Source organism: Magallana gigas, chromosome 6, assembly GCF_963853765.1.
Source record: "Magallana gigas chromosome 6, xbMagGiga1.1, whole genome shotgun sequence".
Lineage (NCBI taxonomy): Eukaryota > Metazoa > Mollusca > Bivalvia > Ostreida > Ostreidae > Magallana > Magallana gigas.
Genome location: NC_088858.1, coordinates 31,612,968 through 31,633,341, shown reverse-complemented (window position 1 = coordinate 31,633,341; position 20,374 = coordinate 31,612,968). Strand labels below are relative to the sequence as shown.

At 31.1% G+C, this 20,374-nt stretch overlaps 1 protein-coding gene across 3 annotated transcripts; it reads left to right on the top strand.

The window, feature by feature from the left end:
- The first annotated feature begins 523 nt into the window (after positions 1–523).
- On the top strand, positions 524–19,061 carry LOC105341538 (cyclin-dependent kinase-like 1). Of its 3 annotated transcripts, none has more exons than XM_011448108.4 (10): positions 524–1,379; positions 6,562–6,683; positions 7,578–7,650; positions 8,296–8,386; positions 8,684–8,884; positions 9,123–9,205; positions 10,512–10,568; positions 10,822–10,980; positions 13,200–13,217; positions 15,229–19,061. In XM_011448108.4, exons 1-10 carry the CDS (start codon positions 1,212–1,214, stop codon positions 15,346–15,348), a joined length of 1,092 nt encoding a protein of 363 aa, XP_011446410.1. In that variant the 5' UTR covers positions 524–1,211; the 3' UTR covers positions 15,349–19,061. The 3 variants fall into 3 exon arrangements, with proteins under 3 accessions (XP_011446410.1, XP_065942991.1, XP_011446411.1); XM_066086919.1 differs by lacking the exon at positions 13,200–13,217 and adding an exon at positions 12,031–12,060; XM_011448109.4 differs by lacking the exon at positions 13,200–13,217 and having other exon boundaries at positions 530–1,379.
- The last annotated feature ends 1,313 nt before the right edge of the window (positions 19,062–20,374 follow it).

Sequence of the window (20,374 nt, the reverse complement as noted above, 5' to 3'; positions counted from 1 at the left end):
AAAAGAAGAAAAAAAGAGGCAACCAAAAACGAAATATTGAATGACAGCTAGCTAGCCCCCATCCCAAAAGAAAATATTTTCTATCTTTAGGCCTATGCATGAATGAAAATTTACATTTACTTAACATATGCTTATATAACAAATAGCAGCTTAGTTGTAATTAGTTTTGAAAAGAGTATGCAAATAAAAAAGATTTCAAAAAAATGGATATGTGCGTGATATACATGTACTCATGTTATGTATCCTACTGTACAACCCCTATATATACAGCTGGCTGTAGCAATTTAAAATTGGAAGCATTTATGCATAATATGACCTGAAATGGATTTTCTTCATAGTGTTTATTTCATAAATATTTCTTGTTAAAACTAGATCGTTTATACAACGTATTTCAGTATATCGAAACAAAGAGTGGAACTGCTCTCTCTCTCTCTCTCGCTCTCTCTCTCTCTCTCTCTCTCTCTCTCTCTTTTTAGTTTGCATCACGTGATTTAGTAGTCATGGTCATAACCTTTGAACCAAAACAATGGCGTATTACTTTCGCGCACCTTGTAAAATAGTTCTTCGGTGAGTTGACATTTTAAATTGTATTAGTGTAATTTATTAGACAAGACAAAACAATTCATTGAAGTCTTTATTTAAATTCATATTGGAAGTAACTTTTACGCATCCAGCCTGCCTGTTAATTTAGTTTGTCCTTATTGCGGACGAATGTGTAAATAGTGCTTGTGAGAATCCATTATGGCGACGGACTTAGAAATTCATTATGGCCGAAGAAAAACTTACAGAATACGAAGGAGCAAATGACATTCTCTACAGAAAATATGTAAAACGTCAAGCGATTATGTTGATATAACAGAATCCAGTAATCGCATCTTCCAAGCAACGCATCAAATGGTGTAATTGGGTAACGAAAATATTGTGTGTTACGGTTAACGTTCATTGTTTGTGCTTCAGGTAGCAACACGATATGCTGTTTGAAATGGCAGCAGACAATATTAGGTAGCTGCTTTAATTGTAGTACATCTAGTCTGGTGAAGATTAGCAGCTGTATTTTGCCAAAGTCCGGTGCAGTGTATCACTAACTTCGTTAGAAGCTGTTATACGTACCCAAGGCCATATTATATAGTTCTTCTCTAGTCAAAACATATAGTGTTCCGAGCCAAAAATCACTTATCTTTTATGCATAGATAAACAATTCCATTATCAATATGGAGAAATATGAGAAAATTAGCAAAATTGGAGAAGGCTCTTATGGTGTGGTGTTTAAGTGCCGGAACAGAGAGACTGGGACACTTGTTGCTATCAAAAAGTTTGTGGAGTCAGAAGAAGATCCACTGATAAAGAAGATAGCCATGCGAGAAATCCGAATGTTAAAGGTTTGTATTTAATATGCACAGAATCAAATGCAACATATTTCTACTAAAATGTTTGACATGTAAGTGTACATGGTTCTAAGCATGACTTTATATATAGTCAGATGTTAATATTATGCAATAATGCATGCAACATTATACATAGCAGACAATGAATGGTGTAAAGAATGTATTACCATCAGTACCAGTATATTGATCATGCCTGACTTTTTTTATCTGATGAGCTACTGTCAGTCAATCATTCTATTACAACATCTGTTTCATGTACATGTAATGCAAAATTCATTTTTTGTGTGTTCACATACCCTGATAAGCATAAATTTATTAAGTAATTTAAAGTAACTGTGCAATTTTATTGAATTTTGCTAAAACACAGAAGTAATTATTAAGAATTGTTGGGATATAGTATAAGAAACCTCAGAGAAATCTACCTCAGATTGATAAAATATAAATATTTTTTATACCTCTAAACTTAAACAAAATTCAAGATAAACGAAATGTTCATTTTATTGTCACAGAGTTATCTCGAATACTAGCTAGCTCTTATAACATTTTAGCAGTATGTCATGCGAGAGATTTTGATTACCTGAAACCATATTTCATTTTCACTGACTTTATCTTAATTTGTATTAATTGTTGAGGCTGTAAGGCATTTATTGAATTCTGTTTTTGTATAGAAATCCAAATTAAATAGTTAAGACACTCCAAGAAATAAAATAAAAAGAAAGAAATAAAAAAAATAAGACAAAGTTAGGCCTAAAAAAAAAAAGTTGTGTGTTTCGGGTAACCCGACCTAACATACAAAAATGGCCTAATCCTGCCATTTTTAGATGCCTGATTTTACCCGATTGTGAATTTTATCTTATTTCCAATAAAAAATACGTTTTTAAATATGAAACAAACAAACATTCTTAGGATTCAGGCAAAAAAAAATATGATAAAATAAAACAAAATCCCTACCTACCTAACCTAATTTTTTCATCAGTGTTACCCTAAACACACTATTTGTTTGTTTAGGCCTTACTATGGGAATTTAGACATTTTAAAACAGTTCTAAGTAATTGATATAATTGGACTAAAAATGGATGCATGTTGACTGAGATTTACTTATATTTACAGCATATATAAGCAAGAAGAAATGCAGGAAAGTTAAAAAAATGATACACTGTATAAATAAAGTCTTGTTTAACTCCTGGCTTACTAAGATCCAATTTAAAAAAAACTCCTGAAAAAACAGTGTGATAACTTCTTGTAATTTCTAAGTTGGTCAGGTTGGTTGTTTTTTCTCCATTATTACCGGTAACTTACTCCAATTGGAAAGATGTAAAGTATATGTACAAACATTTGGTTATCATTTCATGCATCTGAGATCAAATCGACAGTCTTTGTATGTAACAGCACTGTTGAGAAAGTTCTTATATCAGTATATGTAAAGACATTTAAAAAGACATACAAATTGTTTTGACTGTGGAGTACTAAGCACTTTTAGGAGAAAGAGACGAGTGATAAAAATAATCTCTGATAACACTTTGTTAAGTATCATTACATTCCAATAAATTGACTATGTCCCCCATGAAACTTTTAGTAGCACGTATAGATGAAAAGAAATGGTCGTAAATGGATTGCCAAGAGATACCCTATCCACAAGCATTTGAAAGCCTTTAACAGCCCTATTTGTTTTTATGGCCCCATAATTGCTTCCTGTTAGAGGCTGGGTGCAATTTATGTATATTTTTGTCCATTTTATGACATCATAATCCAAGCACCGATGAGAGGTTCATTTCTCTGCTTTGTTGTGGTATGTTTTACTGTGTCCATAAATGATAAATGAAATGATTATAATAAACCTTGCATTCATTTTACAGAACTTAATTTAATGAAAGAGGGGTGGTGGTCCTAGAATTCGATGAAGCTATACAGTCATTTTATTTTTTCAACAGGAGAGGGGTTAATTAACTTTTTTTTCTATTTTAATCTATTATTTTCTTGCCTTATACGATGTGTCCTGCATTTTAGGATTTCCTTTGCCAGCACAGAATATTGTGATAGATGTTAAAATTATTTTTTATTATGATTTCTACTTAATTTGTGTTGTTTTTAACAAAATACTGGTAAATATATTGCTCTTTCAGTACATAGATTATTCTCCACAGACATTAATGATTTATTAGAAAGAGTTCAAACTTAATACATGTACTAAGTTATCGATAAAACAAAATGAAAGAATTAAACAAGTGTCGGTAAAGTTTCAAAGTGCTAAAAGTATAACATTATTTAAGTCTCTTAAAAGATCTGAGTGTTTAATTCAGATCTCATGATTTTATATATCAAAAAATAGAATATTTTGATAGTTATATATCATTTTGTTTGCTCAACCTGTATTACTCTTACAATCGTCTATATTTTATCTGTCATCATTAAAGAGAAACCCTCTCCCTCCCCATATTTCTTCATAGTTTGTGTTATCATTATAGATTTTGAAGTTCTCATGTTTTTGTGGGGCAGAGTTTATTCAAATGTTAGAGTATGCCACATATTAAAGCTCATTCTTTTGAAGTTTGGTTGGGCAAAGTAGAGGTTGGAGAGTATCTCTGCGTAATTACCCCAATAAATCACAAAAGTTAGCGGCCATGCATGACTTTTCGCAAACTTTGATGCATGTTTCGATTACGTTGTTTAAGTCAGATAATTTTCAAATCTGTTTTTCTTGACACATTTTTACAAAGAAATCAATTTGTCACTTAGCACTTGAGTGAGTTAACTGGTATTACACCCCATTTACAAGCTTTTATAAGATCTTTGATAAGATGAAACATTTACTTTAAAAGAGCTTTTTTTTTTTGGAAAAAAAAAAATTTGTGTTCTCTTGTTTGTAACTCTGCATGAGATGGACTCATTTGAATCTGCCTGGAATAATTGCATTTGCATGTTTATGCAAATTAATGTGTTAAAGCTTGTACAATCGAACAGTTAATGCAGATGAAAAATTTCTACTTATTTAACTGCTCCATACAATAAACATGGAAAATATCTATACCTTTAATTGTGCATTATGGATTAAAGCATTTCAATGGACAAAATTAGTTAATTCACTTAATGTACTTTTAAAACAAGCACAGATTGCATCAAAATTGTCTAGGCTTGTGCAACTGTTGTTAATCATATTGAATATGGCATATTATACAGCTAGGGTTCAAATGAACTGATAATCTTGCAATTTTATTAATAATAAATGGACATGTATATAGTAAATTGATCAATTTTAGCTAAGGGGACATGTCACCTCGGCAAATGACGGCAATCCATATTTCCTGACCTGTATTTATCCATTGTATAGATATACACCTGGGGTTTCTTTGGTACTTAGTGCAATAAGTACAAATTTCTATTAGTTTGATTAATTTTATCTTTGATATGCTGCAATTCATTGATATTTGCACTTTGCGTGCATGGTCTTTTGCTATAATTGATTTATATTCGATTTCTTTACTAGAATTAATATATCACATACCTGGTACCTAGTTTCGATTATAGAAAAAACATAATATTTTATGACTGTTCATTCATCATTCAAAACCCCTGCCGAAGGGTATAGTTTGACAATCAGCATACTGGGACAAATTGTCTTGCATCATGGTACAATTTGACATATTAATTTCACAAGCCCTTCATCAGCAATATACCTTACTTAGAAAATTAATGATGATTACAAATTTAATGTTAAGTCAATTAGTTGATTGAAGTTGTCTATGAAAATTTTTATTATCACTTTTAATTAGTGGTTATTATTAGTATTGATTTATAGATGTGTATAATTATATTGCTAATGAATAATGATTATAACAATGAATTCATCGCAGGACCCCTCATTTATTATTTACTGTTTAATTTCAGAACAGACGTGTACGTGCATATTTACAAGTAGTATTACATATATACATAAAATACATGGTTACTGGCTTGAAATATAAGCTATATTTGGACGAGGGTAAGAAAACATGACAGAGGGTAAGGCTTGCCAAGCTTTCTTCATGTTTTTTACCCAAGCCCAAATATTGCTGATATTTCAAGACAGTTATCGTGTATTTTGTTTATCCCGCATTTCACGCTTCATACGAGCTTTTTTAACAAAACCTTTACACTGTTGCATAAAAAAAGGAAGAAAGATGACGTTACAATGCATTTGAACGTGGATAAATACACAAGGCTATATTGGGGCATTGACTTAATATAGCTTTAGTTTATTGGGTTACCTTTATCTGGTCAATGTAATGGGTAGTTGCAGGATAAAATAATTTACTTTGTTATATTCAGTAGTATATTCTCACTATATAACTCTATATAGACGAATAGTCAATAATTGTAATATTAGCTTGTCTGTAAAATATTGACCGGTCAATATTTTTTTAATATTGACCGGCTAGGAATAATATCTCGAGAACATTCCCTCTATTTCAAATAATCGCCTCTGATTTGTCTATTCGTAAACGATGACGTAAATAACTCTTCGCAACTCCAAAACAAGGTGAAGTCATAATAGACAGTCAGTCAAGGCAAGTAAACAACGGACGCGCAATGCGCAGTTTGCTATCATAACGGATATAAGGATTTGCGAATTACTGTGAAGTAAAATCAGGTAGAACATCTGTATGTTAATTCTTACGGCCGGCGGAATTTCACCAGTGACCGTTTGATGCAGAGGATATATAGGAAATGAACTATGCACAAAATTGAATTCGTGAATTCTTTGTTGAGCTGAGAATTATGGCGATCTGTTTTCAATTACTTTCTTAAATTTTGGTTTGTTTCTTCATATAACAAAACAAATGTTGACTGTGTTTTCAGGCAACATTGATTATATTAGCCCCCTTGGGACGAAAATATTGCCCTCCGCTTGGCGTCGGGCAATATTTCGTCCCTCGGGGGCTAATATAATCAATGTTGCCCTCAACCCCAGTCAATATTTGTATAGTATTTATCATGTGGCAGTATAAGATTATTTGAATGGTGTATCTAATAAAGATTTGAAAACTAATGCCTTATGGTATTAGGACTGATTATTTCTTTTCTTTATTATTACTTTTACTTTATGCATTGAAAGATTGACAGATGTGCCATTGGATGATAAAGTACTGTACGTTGCAAACAAATTCTGATATAATCATGATATTTCATAACTTTGCAGCAACTGAAGCATCCAAATTTGGTCAACTTAATAGAAGTGTTCAGAAGAAAGAAAAGACTCCATCTGGTGTTTGAATATGTGGATCATACGGTGCTAAATGAACTAGACAGGCACCCCCGAGGGTAAGAACGAGAGAGAGAGAGAGGGAGGAGAGATAGTGAGGAGAGAGAGAAAGAGGAGAGAGAGATTAACTTTCTGGAAGAAGAAACAAAAATATTTTCCTTTGCATGTTTGATGAAAATGTTTCTGAAAGTAAAGATAAAGAGTACATTATTATCAATATTGAGCATGACTTGGCATATTTAAAATGTAAAATAATTGAGGAAAATAAATCCCAGAGTTTAGAATCTATACACTGTATTTGCCTCAACTGTATCTATCAGATACTCTGTCAAATTTAGAAAATTAAATATTCATGTTGAATTGTTGCATGGACACTCTCATTGAATAATTCGATGTTTTTCATGCTTTTATTATCATCAAGAGCGCAGTTAAAGTGCACTGGATATATACGTTTTTCAAAATTATGAATCGCAGGCAGTATGGCTCATTGCCTGTTTGAAAAGTATACCACCAGAAAAAGTTTATGGGTTATATTTTTATTGGTTACTTTATATTCATGAGATTTAAGTACCAAATTGAATACACAAATCCCACTTGAATTCTGTAATTGTTATGTGTCCTATTGATGATTCATTTTTCATTTGACTTTGACTTTTACGATAATTTTTTTCTTCATGGTCTGATAAGTTTCTCGAATATCAATTTTTTTTCATGATCTAATAAGTTTCTTGAATATCAGTTATTATTCAGTGCAGAGAATTGTTTAAAAATCAATTTAAAATGTGTTAATGTGTTTTGAATGTTACATCATTGTAGTGAAAACTTGTAATAAATATATTTTCTTTATAACTTTTACTTGATATGCTATGTAGTTCAAATATGACACGGAAATTGCTGAGCTTTTAAACAAGCAAGGCTTTGAAAAATAAATAATTCTTGTTTCTTTTTTACAGTGTGCCTGAACCCCTCGTCAAGAGAATTATTTATCAAACACTGCTCGCAGTTAATTTTTGTCATCAGCACAATGTAAGTTTTGTTTAGGATTTATGATCAAATTTCTCCTTTTAGGGTACATGTATTAAGGGGGGATGCATAATGAACAACACTCTGTTATAGTCATTTTTACCTGAGTATATTTATTATGAATTAAACGCAAGGTTATTTTGGTAAGGTGAAGGGGCTGCACTTTTTAATACTTTGTATCCAGCTTTGATTTAAGAAGGTGTAGCCATGATAGGTAACAAAGTTAACTCTAGAGACCCTCAAAGAGCTATAGTGTAACATATTGATCTCTGAACAAGGCCATTTGAATGATGTCAAGGTCATTTGCATTATGCATTTCGTACATAGAATTTGGTCAATGAACATGAGGAAGGCAAATTAAAATGTGTTTATAGAAGTGGAGAAATTAGTGAAATCATGCCTTTAATTTCTTTTGTATGGCAAGAGAAGAAAACTTGTACATAATAATTGTGATGGTAATGGTAACAACCCATTTTATTACCCCCCCCCCCCCCCACCCAAAAAAAAAAGGGAGATGAATTGTTACTACTAGATACTACTATTGGTCATTTTCTAGCATTATCATTATTATTTATACAATAACGTGAATGCTATATGAGTTGAGTATGTCATTAGTCCTACTGACACTTTTTGATGTTTTTTCTCCAGTGTATACACAGAGATGTCAAACCTGAGAATATCCTTATAACACGGCAGGGACAGGTCAAGCTCTGTGACTTCGGCTTTGCCAGAGTTTTAAGTAAGTATTGGAACTCTATAAAAGATGTTAGATGTAGAAAATTGAAGTCATGTCTTGATATGTCTCCAAAAAAACTTTGTTTGGTGTATCAGAATTAGGAAGTAAGATAACATAGTTAGTGAATTCATTAAAGAGGATTATAATGAATTCTTATACAATATCATTAATCAGATAGAGAAAAAAACTCCAAATAGTAAAATTGCTTTATTTTACATGTACTGTACTAAGTGGACCATTCATGAATGATAACAAATAATAAGTTGAAAGAATAATGCATCATCTTCTTGCCTCTTGTAGCTGGGCCAGGCGATGAATACACAGACTATGTAGCCACGCGCTGGTACCGAGCCCCGGAGCTGTTGGTGGGCGACACATGCTACGGCCCGCCGGTAGATATCTGGGCAATTGGCTGTGTGTTTGCGGAACTCCTGACGGGCCAGGCACTGTGGCCGGGGAAGTCTGACGTAGATCAGCTGTACCTAATCAAGAGAACGCTAGGTACATATCAGTAGTAGTAGAACGTAAAAAATTTTAAGCTCATTGTTTCATTTACATTGTTAGTATTGTAGTGTGTCAATCAACTCTTGGAAAGTGTAATGATGGAATGGGATTTTTGTTATAAATGAGCTTGAAAAATTTTCATAAGTATCTAGCACCCTATATACATTGTGTATGTATAAGTTTTTTCTGTATGTTGATTTGAATGACAACAAGTTTTCTTTATTTTTTCTCTCAGGAGACTTGCTACCTCGTCATGAGGAGATTTTCTCCAATAACACATTCTTCAAGGGAATGACAATTCCAGAGCCAGACAGAATGGTGAGAGAGAGAGAGAGAGAGAGAGAGAGAGAGAGAGAGAGAGAGAGAGAGAGAGAGAGAGAGAGAGAGAAATCTTGCTCAGGTGTTTATTGTAGAAGAGCAAACTTTTCAATTTGTCATTTAAAAGAATCTATTAAATGTATTGTAGCATTCTGTTACTGCAAATTCCCTTCATGCATGGAACAAATATTTAACTAAATGTTTTAACTCAGACATTTGCACTTGAATTCAAAATGACTTTAAGGACTTAAAAACGCAACCATGCACTATGCTAATGCTTGCAGATAGGGGGTGTCTTTGAATTTAAATGGGTAAGTAATGACATCTTGGTAAACAGTAAAAAAATTTAATGTCCTTTAAGTTTTATACCTTGCATCAGTTATGAGATTTATTTGACTGATAATTTCACATTAGGTATTGGCTACTGCAGTTAACAAATCAAATAAAAATTAGGAATGAAATTGCCAAATAAAAAGTTTAAAATTGATCCAGGCACATGCAAATAACTTTAAATTGCAATGGAAAATGAATATCTGGTTTCTCTGTCAGATTTATGGGTTGAGGTGTGTATAAATGGGAAAAAAAAATCATTTAATTCCTCTGTCAAAAGCAAACGTGAAATCCAACACCATTAAATGCACACACAAAGCTTTTATAGCAGGTTTGGACAAAGATAGGTCTGCTGATCGAAGCAGACGTTGCAGGTGAATGAAAATTAAAAAAAAAAAACCCCAAAAATCACATGTACTGTTAATGTGGTACCAGGATACCACAGAAAAGAGTCAAGTGGGGAATGGTCTGCAAATATTATTACTAGTCTGTTGTTATGGCTGCAACACACAATAAATCCCCTCCAAGAGAGCAACTGTATGCTTTTGCCAAGTGATTTGCAAACAAGGAAAGGGGAGATTTTGGTTAATTTTCACTTGAAAGTTCTGACTTCTGTCTTTTTTTTTGTAGACAAAATGGTGTTAATCATATGTAAAACTGCATGGCTTTGCAGTTTTGTTTGTATGTGTAACTTTCAACGATAAAGAAACATCCTTTGTTTAAACCATTCTATTTTTTTTGGGGGGGGGGGGGGGGGGTAAATAAATTGAAAACCAGGTAGTATCCCACAGTATTTGAAGTATCCTACAGTTTATTAAGATTTACACTTGACAATAAAAAGAAATTTAAAAAGCCTTATTGTTAATACTTAAATTTTCATATGATGAAAAGATTTTAGTATCAAATGATTAAACTTCAGTAAGATTAAGACTTAACTGTGATGAATGTGTTCAATTTTTGAATGCCCTATTTTTAGGAACCTCTGGATGAGAAATTCCCTAACATCACTCCAGCAGCCATGAGCTTTATGCAGGTATGTAGCAAATCATATACAATGCAAAATAACCTACTGTCATTAACTGCATTAAAATTATTAATCATAAAAAGTATCAATAAAAAAAAATGAGAGACTCAGAGGAAAAAAAATCCAATGTCAGATTTTGATGTAATGTACATATGATAATTAAAAAGGCTTAAGATTAAATGTTTTATTATAACTCGCTATATAAATATAGGTGAATTTTTCATGGACAAGTCTGAATTCTTTCATATGTTTGTCTTTGTAGGGGTGTCTAACGATGGACCCGGCGCAGCGGTTAAGCTGTACAACCTTACTGCAGCATCCGTACATGGACCAAAACAAAGAAATCTACGATTCACCGAATCGCAAAGACAAACCCGAGAGAAACAAAAATAAGTCGGTTTCTCGAGCCAGTAATCACTATGTAAGTTTTCCTGTCATCAAGAACTAGATATGTATACGCTACACTGTAATATTGTCTACCCATAATCCAGAACTTGTAGATTTTATATGTGTAGTAGGATTTATAGAAGCTAGATGGAGAAAGGAAAAGACATGTTGTGTGGTAGCGATAGCAAGCTTACTAGCATGTGATTTGCCACAAATGGTTTTAGTTATCAATATTTATTCTTGTGATTTTTTTGGGGTGTTTGTGATATACGTATATATCTACATATATATAATTTTGTGAAATATGTTCAAACTTTTTATTTGTTTGGAATGGTTTTGTAGCTTATATACTTTGTGTTTAAATGTTATTTGTTTTTGATAGGTCTTTTTTGAAAGAGATCAGTTTGTAGAAGTTATAAATCTATAAATGCTTTTTATCAAAAAAAGAAGAAAGACCTACCTTGGGATCCCTTATTGTAACTGATTTGAAGGATGACTTTCGGAACTTTTTTCTTTTCTGTAGATTATTTTTCAAAGTTTATATATATATTAAACTTGAAGATGTTATCTAATGCGGGCAAACATGCATATTTTGTGCATGCTTGTTTGCAAAAGTTTTCAAACTCAATAATCTAACATAAACCCTTTTATTTATTTTGTTTACAATGTTAATAACATAAAAACTGTCCTAAGGCTTATAAATATTTTTTTCAATAGGAGAAAAAAAGAAATGGAAAGAAAATGTTTATAATGAAATTTTATTTTTTGTAAATCTTGAGAAATGAAGTGTATTAGCAGAATTGTACCGACTGGTATTACATGTTTAAAGGACATGCTTCTGTCGGTGAAGAATACTCGAGAGAAGTTCACTTCTAAGGTGAAGACGAAGATTGTGATGTTTCGTTTGGTTGTAAAATTCACACGTTATTTCACTCAATGTCTTTACCTAATTCCCCTTCATTTTGGTGTCTGTTGGAAGTTTCTCTCTTCTGTTAAGAATTCGTTTTTTCTGTCTCTCTCCCTTTTTTTAATGGAATTTTTTCTCTCTGTCTTCATTTCATCTGGAGGAATAATTTGGTTATAGGAAGAGAAAAAATGGAGTCGAGCCTTTGTGGTAAATTTGCACATCTTTGATTTCCTGCAGTCAAATTTAAACAAAAATCAAAAGTTTTGAAAGATTGAAAAATTAAACCTTACTATTACCACTAGTCATACCCTCCATGTGTTTTTCTCTCTATCTCTCAGTGCAAAAAACTGCGGATCCAGCGAAAATAAATCGCTATAATTTGTGTTTTAACCTGATGACTATTAAAAAAAATAAGAGGCCTGGATCTGCAGTAGTTCTTTGATTTCAAAATCATGAGGACACAGTTTTTTCACCATTTTGTGTGTTTGGTTGCATCACTTTTAAGAAAGTCATCCTTCCAGTGTATTAATTAACAATCACTGAGCTGTACTACAGTAAAAACTGCTTGTAAGGAAGCTCATTCAGAACACCGGGGTTTTGAAGTCTTTTTAAATGTCAATACATGTATTGATTCTCTCCATGGTCAAAAAGTTGAATGTTGAACCAGGAAAACTTATCAACTTCCTAGTAACAAAGATTTTCTTTATATAGTTCCTTATAAGCTGGTTTTACTGTATGATTTTTATAAATAAGCAAGTTTTTGTGACAGAAGGGTGGGTAGGGTTAAAAAATCAAGTGGAAGAAGGATAGGAGTGGATAGTTCATTATCCAATATAGATTTATATATTCTGATATGCTTGTGATATCAAGTTACATGTAGTAGAGGGTGTCATATATTGTTGCAAAGCATACGTAGTGTGCTGAACGTGAACTTATTAAGACAGCATTGTACACAGTTTGCTGAAAATTTTGTCCTGGTATGGACAAAATATAGAGAAGACAGCATAGCAGTAGAGATCTCATGATGTTATTGTTTGAAGTCGACAACATGACAGTAGAGTATATTGAGTAATAATGCTGTTATAGATTGAAGCAGGCAGCATGGCAATTGGCATACATCATGCTCTGGCTATGCTGCAAAAGGGCAATCGGCAAACATATCATACTGGCTATGCTGTATAAGTGATCTTATGAAGTAACTTGTCAAGTAATAAATAATGCTGATTTAGTTTGATGTAGACAGCATGACAGCATGCAGCATATGCTGGTTATGCTGTATAAATGATATCTCCTAGTGAAGTAGCCTGATACACTTAAATTAACCGGCAGTAATATTCATTTATCAGCCTTCCCAGAGTGCAACAGTAAGTAACAGCTGGTACATGTATATCATGTATTTATATACACAGTGTGCAGAGGCCATGCCACACTCCAGTGTTTGAACATTCTCTCTGCTCTTCTCTCGATCTGCATTGTATCTGGGAGCATTCACCTCAGTAGACATAATGTTTTTAGCAATAAAATATGATTAAAAAAGGAATAGATGGAAAAAAAAAATATCTTAATGCTTATAATTTAATTGAAAAATATATTATTGTTAAATCTGGTTTAGAAATTAAAATTACCGGTAGTCACAGGAAAATTAATAACATATCGAGCAGATATAGATTTTTCTTTTCTTTTTTAAAAAAGGGGGTGTTCAAGTTATTAATTAGAAATTGTTCAACAAACTTAAGGCTTATATATAGTGCAAAGAATTTTTATATCTCTATTGAGGTTATTATTGAATACCATGACAAATAAAAATATTAATAATGAAAAATTATTGTCAGATCACCGATATGAAATTCATAAAAGAGTTATTATCTTTATAGCTACTTTAAAGTTTACTCTATTCATACATAAATGAAATTTTTGGGTATATTCATTTATGTCTAAATTTCTTATTAGAATATTTCAGAAAATTTGTATTTTTAACTGGCTATTGAGTTGAATGCTTCCTAATTAATATTATATATATATACATGTATGAATATGTTTGCTTTCATTCTATTTTGTATGAAGCCTCAAAATCCATAGTTAAACTTGATCACCATTTACTGGCATGCAAAAAAACCCCCCAAAAAACCAAAAAACCGAAAGAGTTACAATATGATTTGTGAATTTTTCACTAAGACTTCCCTTAATATATATAATTGTAAACAGGGTGGCTTCAGTTTACTTTCTTTAAGATAATCAGGCAAAAAATCCTAACCTGTTTATCATCCTTGTACATGCCTGTAAATTTTATAAGAAATTTTGTTGTACAGACTGGGTTCAAATTATAGAGCATGAACCTTGGACTCCATTTCTGATATTTTCTATATATAGCATTACATATGTTTGAATTTCTGTTACAATTTCCTTTACCATTAGTAAGTTTCATGTCAATACTGAAAACGATTTTTTACCTTTATCAAAGATAATGCAACTTCATTTTTTTCTTTTCTTTTATGATTATTAATGCATTTTTTATAATAAAAAACGACACTAGCTGTCATATTTAAGTTTTTTTTTTTGTGAAATGGGTTTTCAAAACAAGCATCATCATTGTTTTTGGATATTAATTACCTGAAAATATTATCTTGTTTGATCTAATTAATGATGATATTTAAAATGAAAAATATACTTCACCCGTGAGTTTTTAATTACCTATTACAGGTGTATATATAAGAATTTAAGTTGGTTATTTCTGCTAAGTATTGATTTCATAAGAAAATCTTTTTGGGTTTGTTTGAAATTGGCTTTACCCTATATCAGGCTACCTAGCTATAAGTTAAGTACAAAGTTAGTACCTGTCACCTAACATTGGCTTTATCGTGTATCAGGCTACGTGAGCTTGGTACCTATGCTGTCACCCAAATTGTGTAATGTTGAGTGACCAGTCACATTTTCAATGATTAACAACTCGATAATATGTGCACACTTTTCAGAGCACGTGTTGTTTGAATTGTAATTATATTTGTCTCGACACAATTGAAATCTCTCCTTTTTTTCAGCCTATAAACCCTTTTTAATATATATATATATATTCCTGGATATCATAAATCATAAAATTCAATTTAATTTGAATTAATGATTCAAGGTTCAATATATGATCTTTTTCTGAGTATTTTTAAGTTGTGCAAGTTTAACATGTTATAGAGATCATACGTACACCATGTATGTTTGCGTAGTACAGAATTCTAAAAAGATCAAAGTCTCAAGATAAAATAAATTGATCTATACTTAGACTAGCTATTTTGTAATTGCGGAAAAAAGATTCATATTTCATGTACATGTACCAGTATATCGGCTTTTGTTTCATTTTGCCATTTTTATTTTCTTCTTCTTCAGTACCATCCTCAGCTGCCACAGTTGACTGGGAATCCTGGTTTTAATATGTCTACCTCTCCCATACCAGCCCCCAAATTCAACAAGAAACATAAATACGACCACCACCTTCCTAACATCTGACTTTTCGGCCAAGGGGTTCTGCGTCATGACAACTAGACTGGAAAGAGGCTAGCCTAGCATGATGTTCACAATCCTGGAGGCCATTTACATCGGGAGCAATGGAACTTTTGTTTGTGGTGTTATAAGTCAAACTTTTTTTTTATATATCAAGCACGTGTGTGAAGCTTATTCTATATATATATATAATTATTTTTTGTTCAGCCATTTATATTACAGCTTCGAAACAACCTCCTTCTTGACTTCATCAGAATGAAATCATTCTATAGAGAAATAAATCGGCCATGTTTTTTTTCTCTTTAAAGTCATATTTTAATTATCAAGTAGTTTTACAAATTACTCATATATTGATACCGGTACATAATGGTTTAGGGACTTTTGATAAGCTTTTTCTCAGTTTTCTGATATAATTTGTTATTCTAAATTTTATTTACAGCAAATTTATCATGACAATTTTTTTTCTTTACTCATGACATTTTGTTGATCTGTATTGATTATTATGCCCTGTCCCCAAAAACTTTAATTTTTTTTTTCTTTAATATTCGACCTATTGATGATTATTAGAGCTCATGCATTTAATTCTATGGTTTTATTTCTGTGTAATAAACTAGTGCTTGCTTCAGCAGATGCTGTATACATATAGAAAAATTATACAGTTAGATTCATATTTATTTAGTTTTAATGTATATCAGTGCTGTCTTGTATATGTACATAAAAGTTTGGATGAGAAAATGGTACAAGTAGATTCATATGTGTACATATGCGTCATTTGTATATGTAAAAAAAAAAAAGTATTCCGGATTTTGTCTGTAGAAATTTACTTGTTGTAAATGATGAGATGTGTGTATGCAAGACTAGATATTTCTTGTAAAGAATTCAAACAGATATTTTGAGGATTTAAGAACATTTTTTCGATTAGAAAGAGTTTAGAATCACTCTGAACAGTGATACCATATATTAATGTAGATAATTAGAATGATCAAAAATAAATACATGTATATATACTAAAACATCTATTCCAATCTGGTGAATGATTTTTTTAATTTCATAATGTTTTTAATATTTAAGTAGCATTCATTTATTCATCTGATCTGATTTAAATCCATTCTGTCATCAAGGAGGTTGTTTTGACAAATTGCACCATGTAGCTAACAAATTTTTTTTAGTGTGTTGATAATTTTTAAAATTTAGTGAACAAATGAATGTTCATGAGTAGACTTTTTTGTTATGTCAACTGAAGGTATATATATTCAATAGAATAGTAAAAAAAAAGAGTGCTTTAAAGGAAAAGAATGTGATTTAACTTGATCTCTGCCTATTTAGATTTTATATTTAAAAGGATACGTTAGTTAAGAGTGAATGATATATTATTTGAATGAAGGCAGAAATTGCAGATTAATAACTTTTTTTGAAAAGTCATTGATATTTTTAGATTTTAACTATATGCAAGTAGTTCAGGTAATATGCTTAAAATATTCGTTATAAGATGCTAGAAATTTAACAATTTATTATGTAATTAGTAAAATATTATATATACTTATTTGTTAAAATTCAGATAAACTTTTGCAACAATCATTGAAAAAAAAATTCTTTTAAATTTTTTTGATAAGTTTCAAAGATTTGCAGAAGTTTAATATATATCAACATGATCAAAATTAATAAGTAGATTGTTATTTTTTCCCTTCAAATTTTTTGTCTACATTTGATTATGATACAGTGAATAATTTAATGGTTGTTAAGAGTTACAATGACTGGAAATGGCAATTGAGGGAGTATAGGGATCTTTTTAATTTTTTTTTTTTTTTTAAATTTTATTCTACCATTTTTATGTCAGAGCAAACTTCTCTATAAGCCATTTGTCTAAATGGTAAAAATAAATTAATATGAACTTTAGTAGTCTAATTATTATGTCCAGGAAAACAAATTTCAAGTTCAATTTGATATTAAAAGTTTGAAAGTATCATTATTGAGATACAATGGGAAGAGTTTATGGGGAAAAAAACCTCAACCCTATAAAAAATGTCCCAATATACCATATATAGGATTCCGGGTTTGATGTTTGTATAGTCTGCTCTCAATGCTTCATTTGTTCTTCAGCAGCTGACACCTTGCTTTATAGAGTGAAATTTTCAGGCACCTCTATTTTGTGTACTACTAACTCCTGTTCCCCCCTCCCCCCTTCACGGCACTAACCTCTCTCTCAGCCTTTTTTCTCTCTCCGTTGCTTCCGACGTTGCCTCCCCCAAAGAAAAAACAAAAAAAGTTTTCATTATTGCAACGACATGTCAATTATGGTGTAGGTGAAATATTTGTTTGAAGTTTTTCATTTTATAACCATATAACATTCCAAACTCCATTTACAGGTCTTGTTTTTATTATTATTATTATGATTATTAATTATTGTGTTTGGACTTCATCTGCCATTTTTTGATCATGTAAATAATATGCTTTGTGTAGAGAAAATATTAAGTATATATACTTGTGTATAACCTTCATGAATTTCAATGTTCTTTTTATTTTCTTGTGGGTACATGTAGAATTTTTCCATCTCATATGGCTAATGATGTAAATAAGTTGGAATTTTGGCATGTACTTTATATATACATGTATATATATATATAACACAAGTACACAGTATACTCATGGATCATAACTGGTTGTATGGTGGTCAATCATTGCGATCTGAACAGCTTTAATATTTTTTCCCCTTAGTATATAATTATTATTCATGATTGTGAAATTCCGACTTTTTTTTTCCTCTTTTTTGAAAGCCCTTAAGAAACCTTACAAGGTTTCGTGTGTGGTTGAGTGGGAAATGTCCAAACCAAATTCGAGTTTGAACATTTTTCTTTTGACATATAGAATACATGTTTCCAGAGTTTTAGACATTCCAAACCAGAGAGTGAAAGATAGACATAAGTAGTCTCAGGAAATTATTTTTTTTTCTTGTTCATTTTAAATATGTGAACGGAAAATCATTTTGAAGGTGATGTAGTATCAGTTCTTTTGTTTTTCATATATTTTTTTTTTCTTATGAACAAAATATGAAGGATCTGAGAAACTTTATAATCTTTGTAGAATAATGAGTTATTATTAAGTGTAGAAATACTATTTGAGATGATTGTTGGTCAAAAATCAAATATGTGTATTTTATGTACTGATTATTTCTCAATTTTTTTCTGTCATGCATTATCAAAGTCTGTTAAGCTTAATATCTCTCAATTTTCATTTTAAAAGACATTGATCACATATTTTCTTTACAAAATATCTTGTAGATGTAGACATTTTCGAAAAAAAAATCTTGTTTCTGCTTATTTTGATAGTAAGAAATAACTTTTATGGGATAAAAGAGGGTTCAAAAATTTTGTTGTAAAGCCGAGAAAATAAAATATTATAATATAAAATTATACACGTAGAAAACAGTTAAATGTTTATTTTTAAAAAAGGGAGACAACCATGTAACAGACAACACATGTGCTACATCTTTTGTTTTTTGTGTATTTTTTGGGGTTCTTGTCATATTGTGACTGTATTTTAGTCCAGTAGGCACCTGGTCTAGTTATAATAGTTTTATGGCCAAAGGTAGAAAGGGAATTTATTATTATCATTATATTTTCTGATATCAGTCTTTATTTTTTTTTTCAAATACGTAATAATAAATCTTTCATTTGAAATTGTTATTTGTATTTAGAAATTAAATGTTATCAGTACATTTGTCTGGAGATTTGTTTTTTTTATATTGTGAAATGGAAGGACATGAATTGGGACACAAATTAAGTTAAAATCAACAATGTGTGTAAAAAATAACTCAACAACTCAAAACAATTATTTAAGGAATGAATTCAATATTTATTTGTTTTATACGATATAAAATGGTTTGAGGCAGTTTATGCTTTATAAACTGCGAAGCGGTTTATAAAAAAGCGTAAACTGTTTCAAACCATTTTATATCGTATAAAACTAATAAATATTGAATTCATTGCTTATAATTTAATTTTTTTACTCTTCATTGTAGATAAAAAGGGTCATTTGACCTTTAAAATGACTTGAAATTGTACTAAATTCAAATGAAACGTCGGGAGTATTAATACGTTTTTGACGTTAGTGTTACTATAACGTAGGCAACATTCTTTATACGATATAAAATAATTTTTTAGCCAATCAGAAAGCGTGTTACAACCAGAATTAAATTATTACCAGATGGAAACCAGTTTCTCTACAGTAGATTCTGAAAAAGAATTTGAGAGTTGCCACATTATATTAGTAACACTGAAGTACTTCAATATATGGCTGGTATTGCTTGAACTCCCATCTACCTGCCTGTACATGTACTTCAATTTGAAAGTCAAAACGAAAAAAAGTTGGTCATGATCAGATACTTAGGTTGAAAATATATCAAGTTATTTGCATTTTACAAGTACCTGCAGCAAACTACTAGTGTATGGAAGATAAATCATCATATTTATGAAATTACATACTGTGGTTAAGATTAAGATTGGTTAAGATTGCAGACCATAAACCCACAATTTCTGGTTGCTAATGAGTCATAATCTGGGCATTTTATTTATTTATACTTTGCTGGAAGTAGAGTGGAAGACAGAATTTAGCTCACCTGAACCTAGGATATGCAGATTATGTGATATAAGATTATGAAATTATCCCATTGATTGTAGATTAAACAGTTTCAAACTGCAATTCTTGGACCAAAAGGGGGAGGGGGGCTATGGTGTGATGCAAAGTTCAGCAGATATATGACAAGGGACATTTGTAAAATCCTCCTTATTAATAAGAACAGCATTGGTTAATTTTTATGGAAGCATCATGATGTACTTTGATTCCAAATTGTTCATGCTGTATTCCAAGGAAAAGTACTTAAATATGTTGAACCCCGGACTTTGAACCAACAACAGAGGGTTGCAAAAACTTTAAGGGGCATGGTCATGATTTTTGTCAAATTCTATTTTTCTGTGTGTACTATTTATAATGCTGTAGGAATGCATCTTTAATGATCAAATGAAATTTGAGAGTC

What these genes read in the sequence shown, in the direction of transcription:
- LOC105341538 (XM_066086919.1), top strand. Translation starts at nt 1,212, where the DNA reads ATGGAGAAATATGAGAAAATTAGCAAAATTGGAGAAGGCTCTTATGGT. An exon ending in CTAGACAGGCACCCCCGAGG is followed by an intron (nt 6,684 to 7,577) that starts GTAAGAACGAGA and finishes TCTTTTTTACAG; the next exon opens with TGTGCCTGAACCCCTCGTCA. An exon ending in CAGCCATGAGCTTTATGCAG is followed by an intron (nt 10,569 to 10,821) that starts GTATGTAGCAAA and finishes TTGTCTTTGTAG; the next exon opens with GGGTGTCTAACGATGGACCC.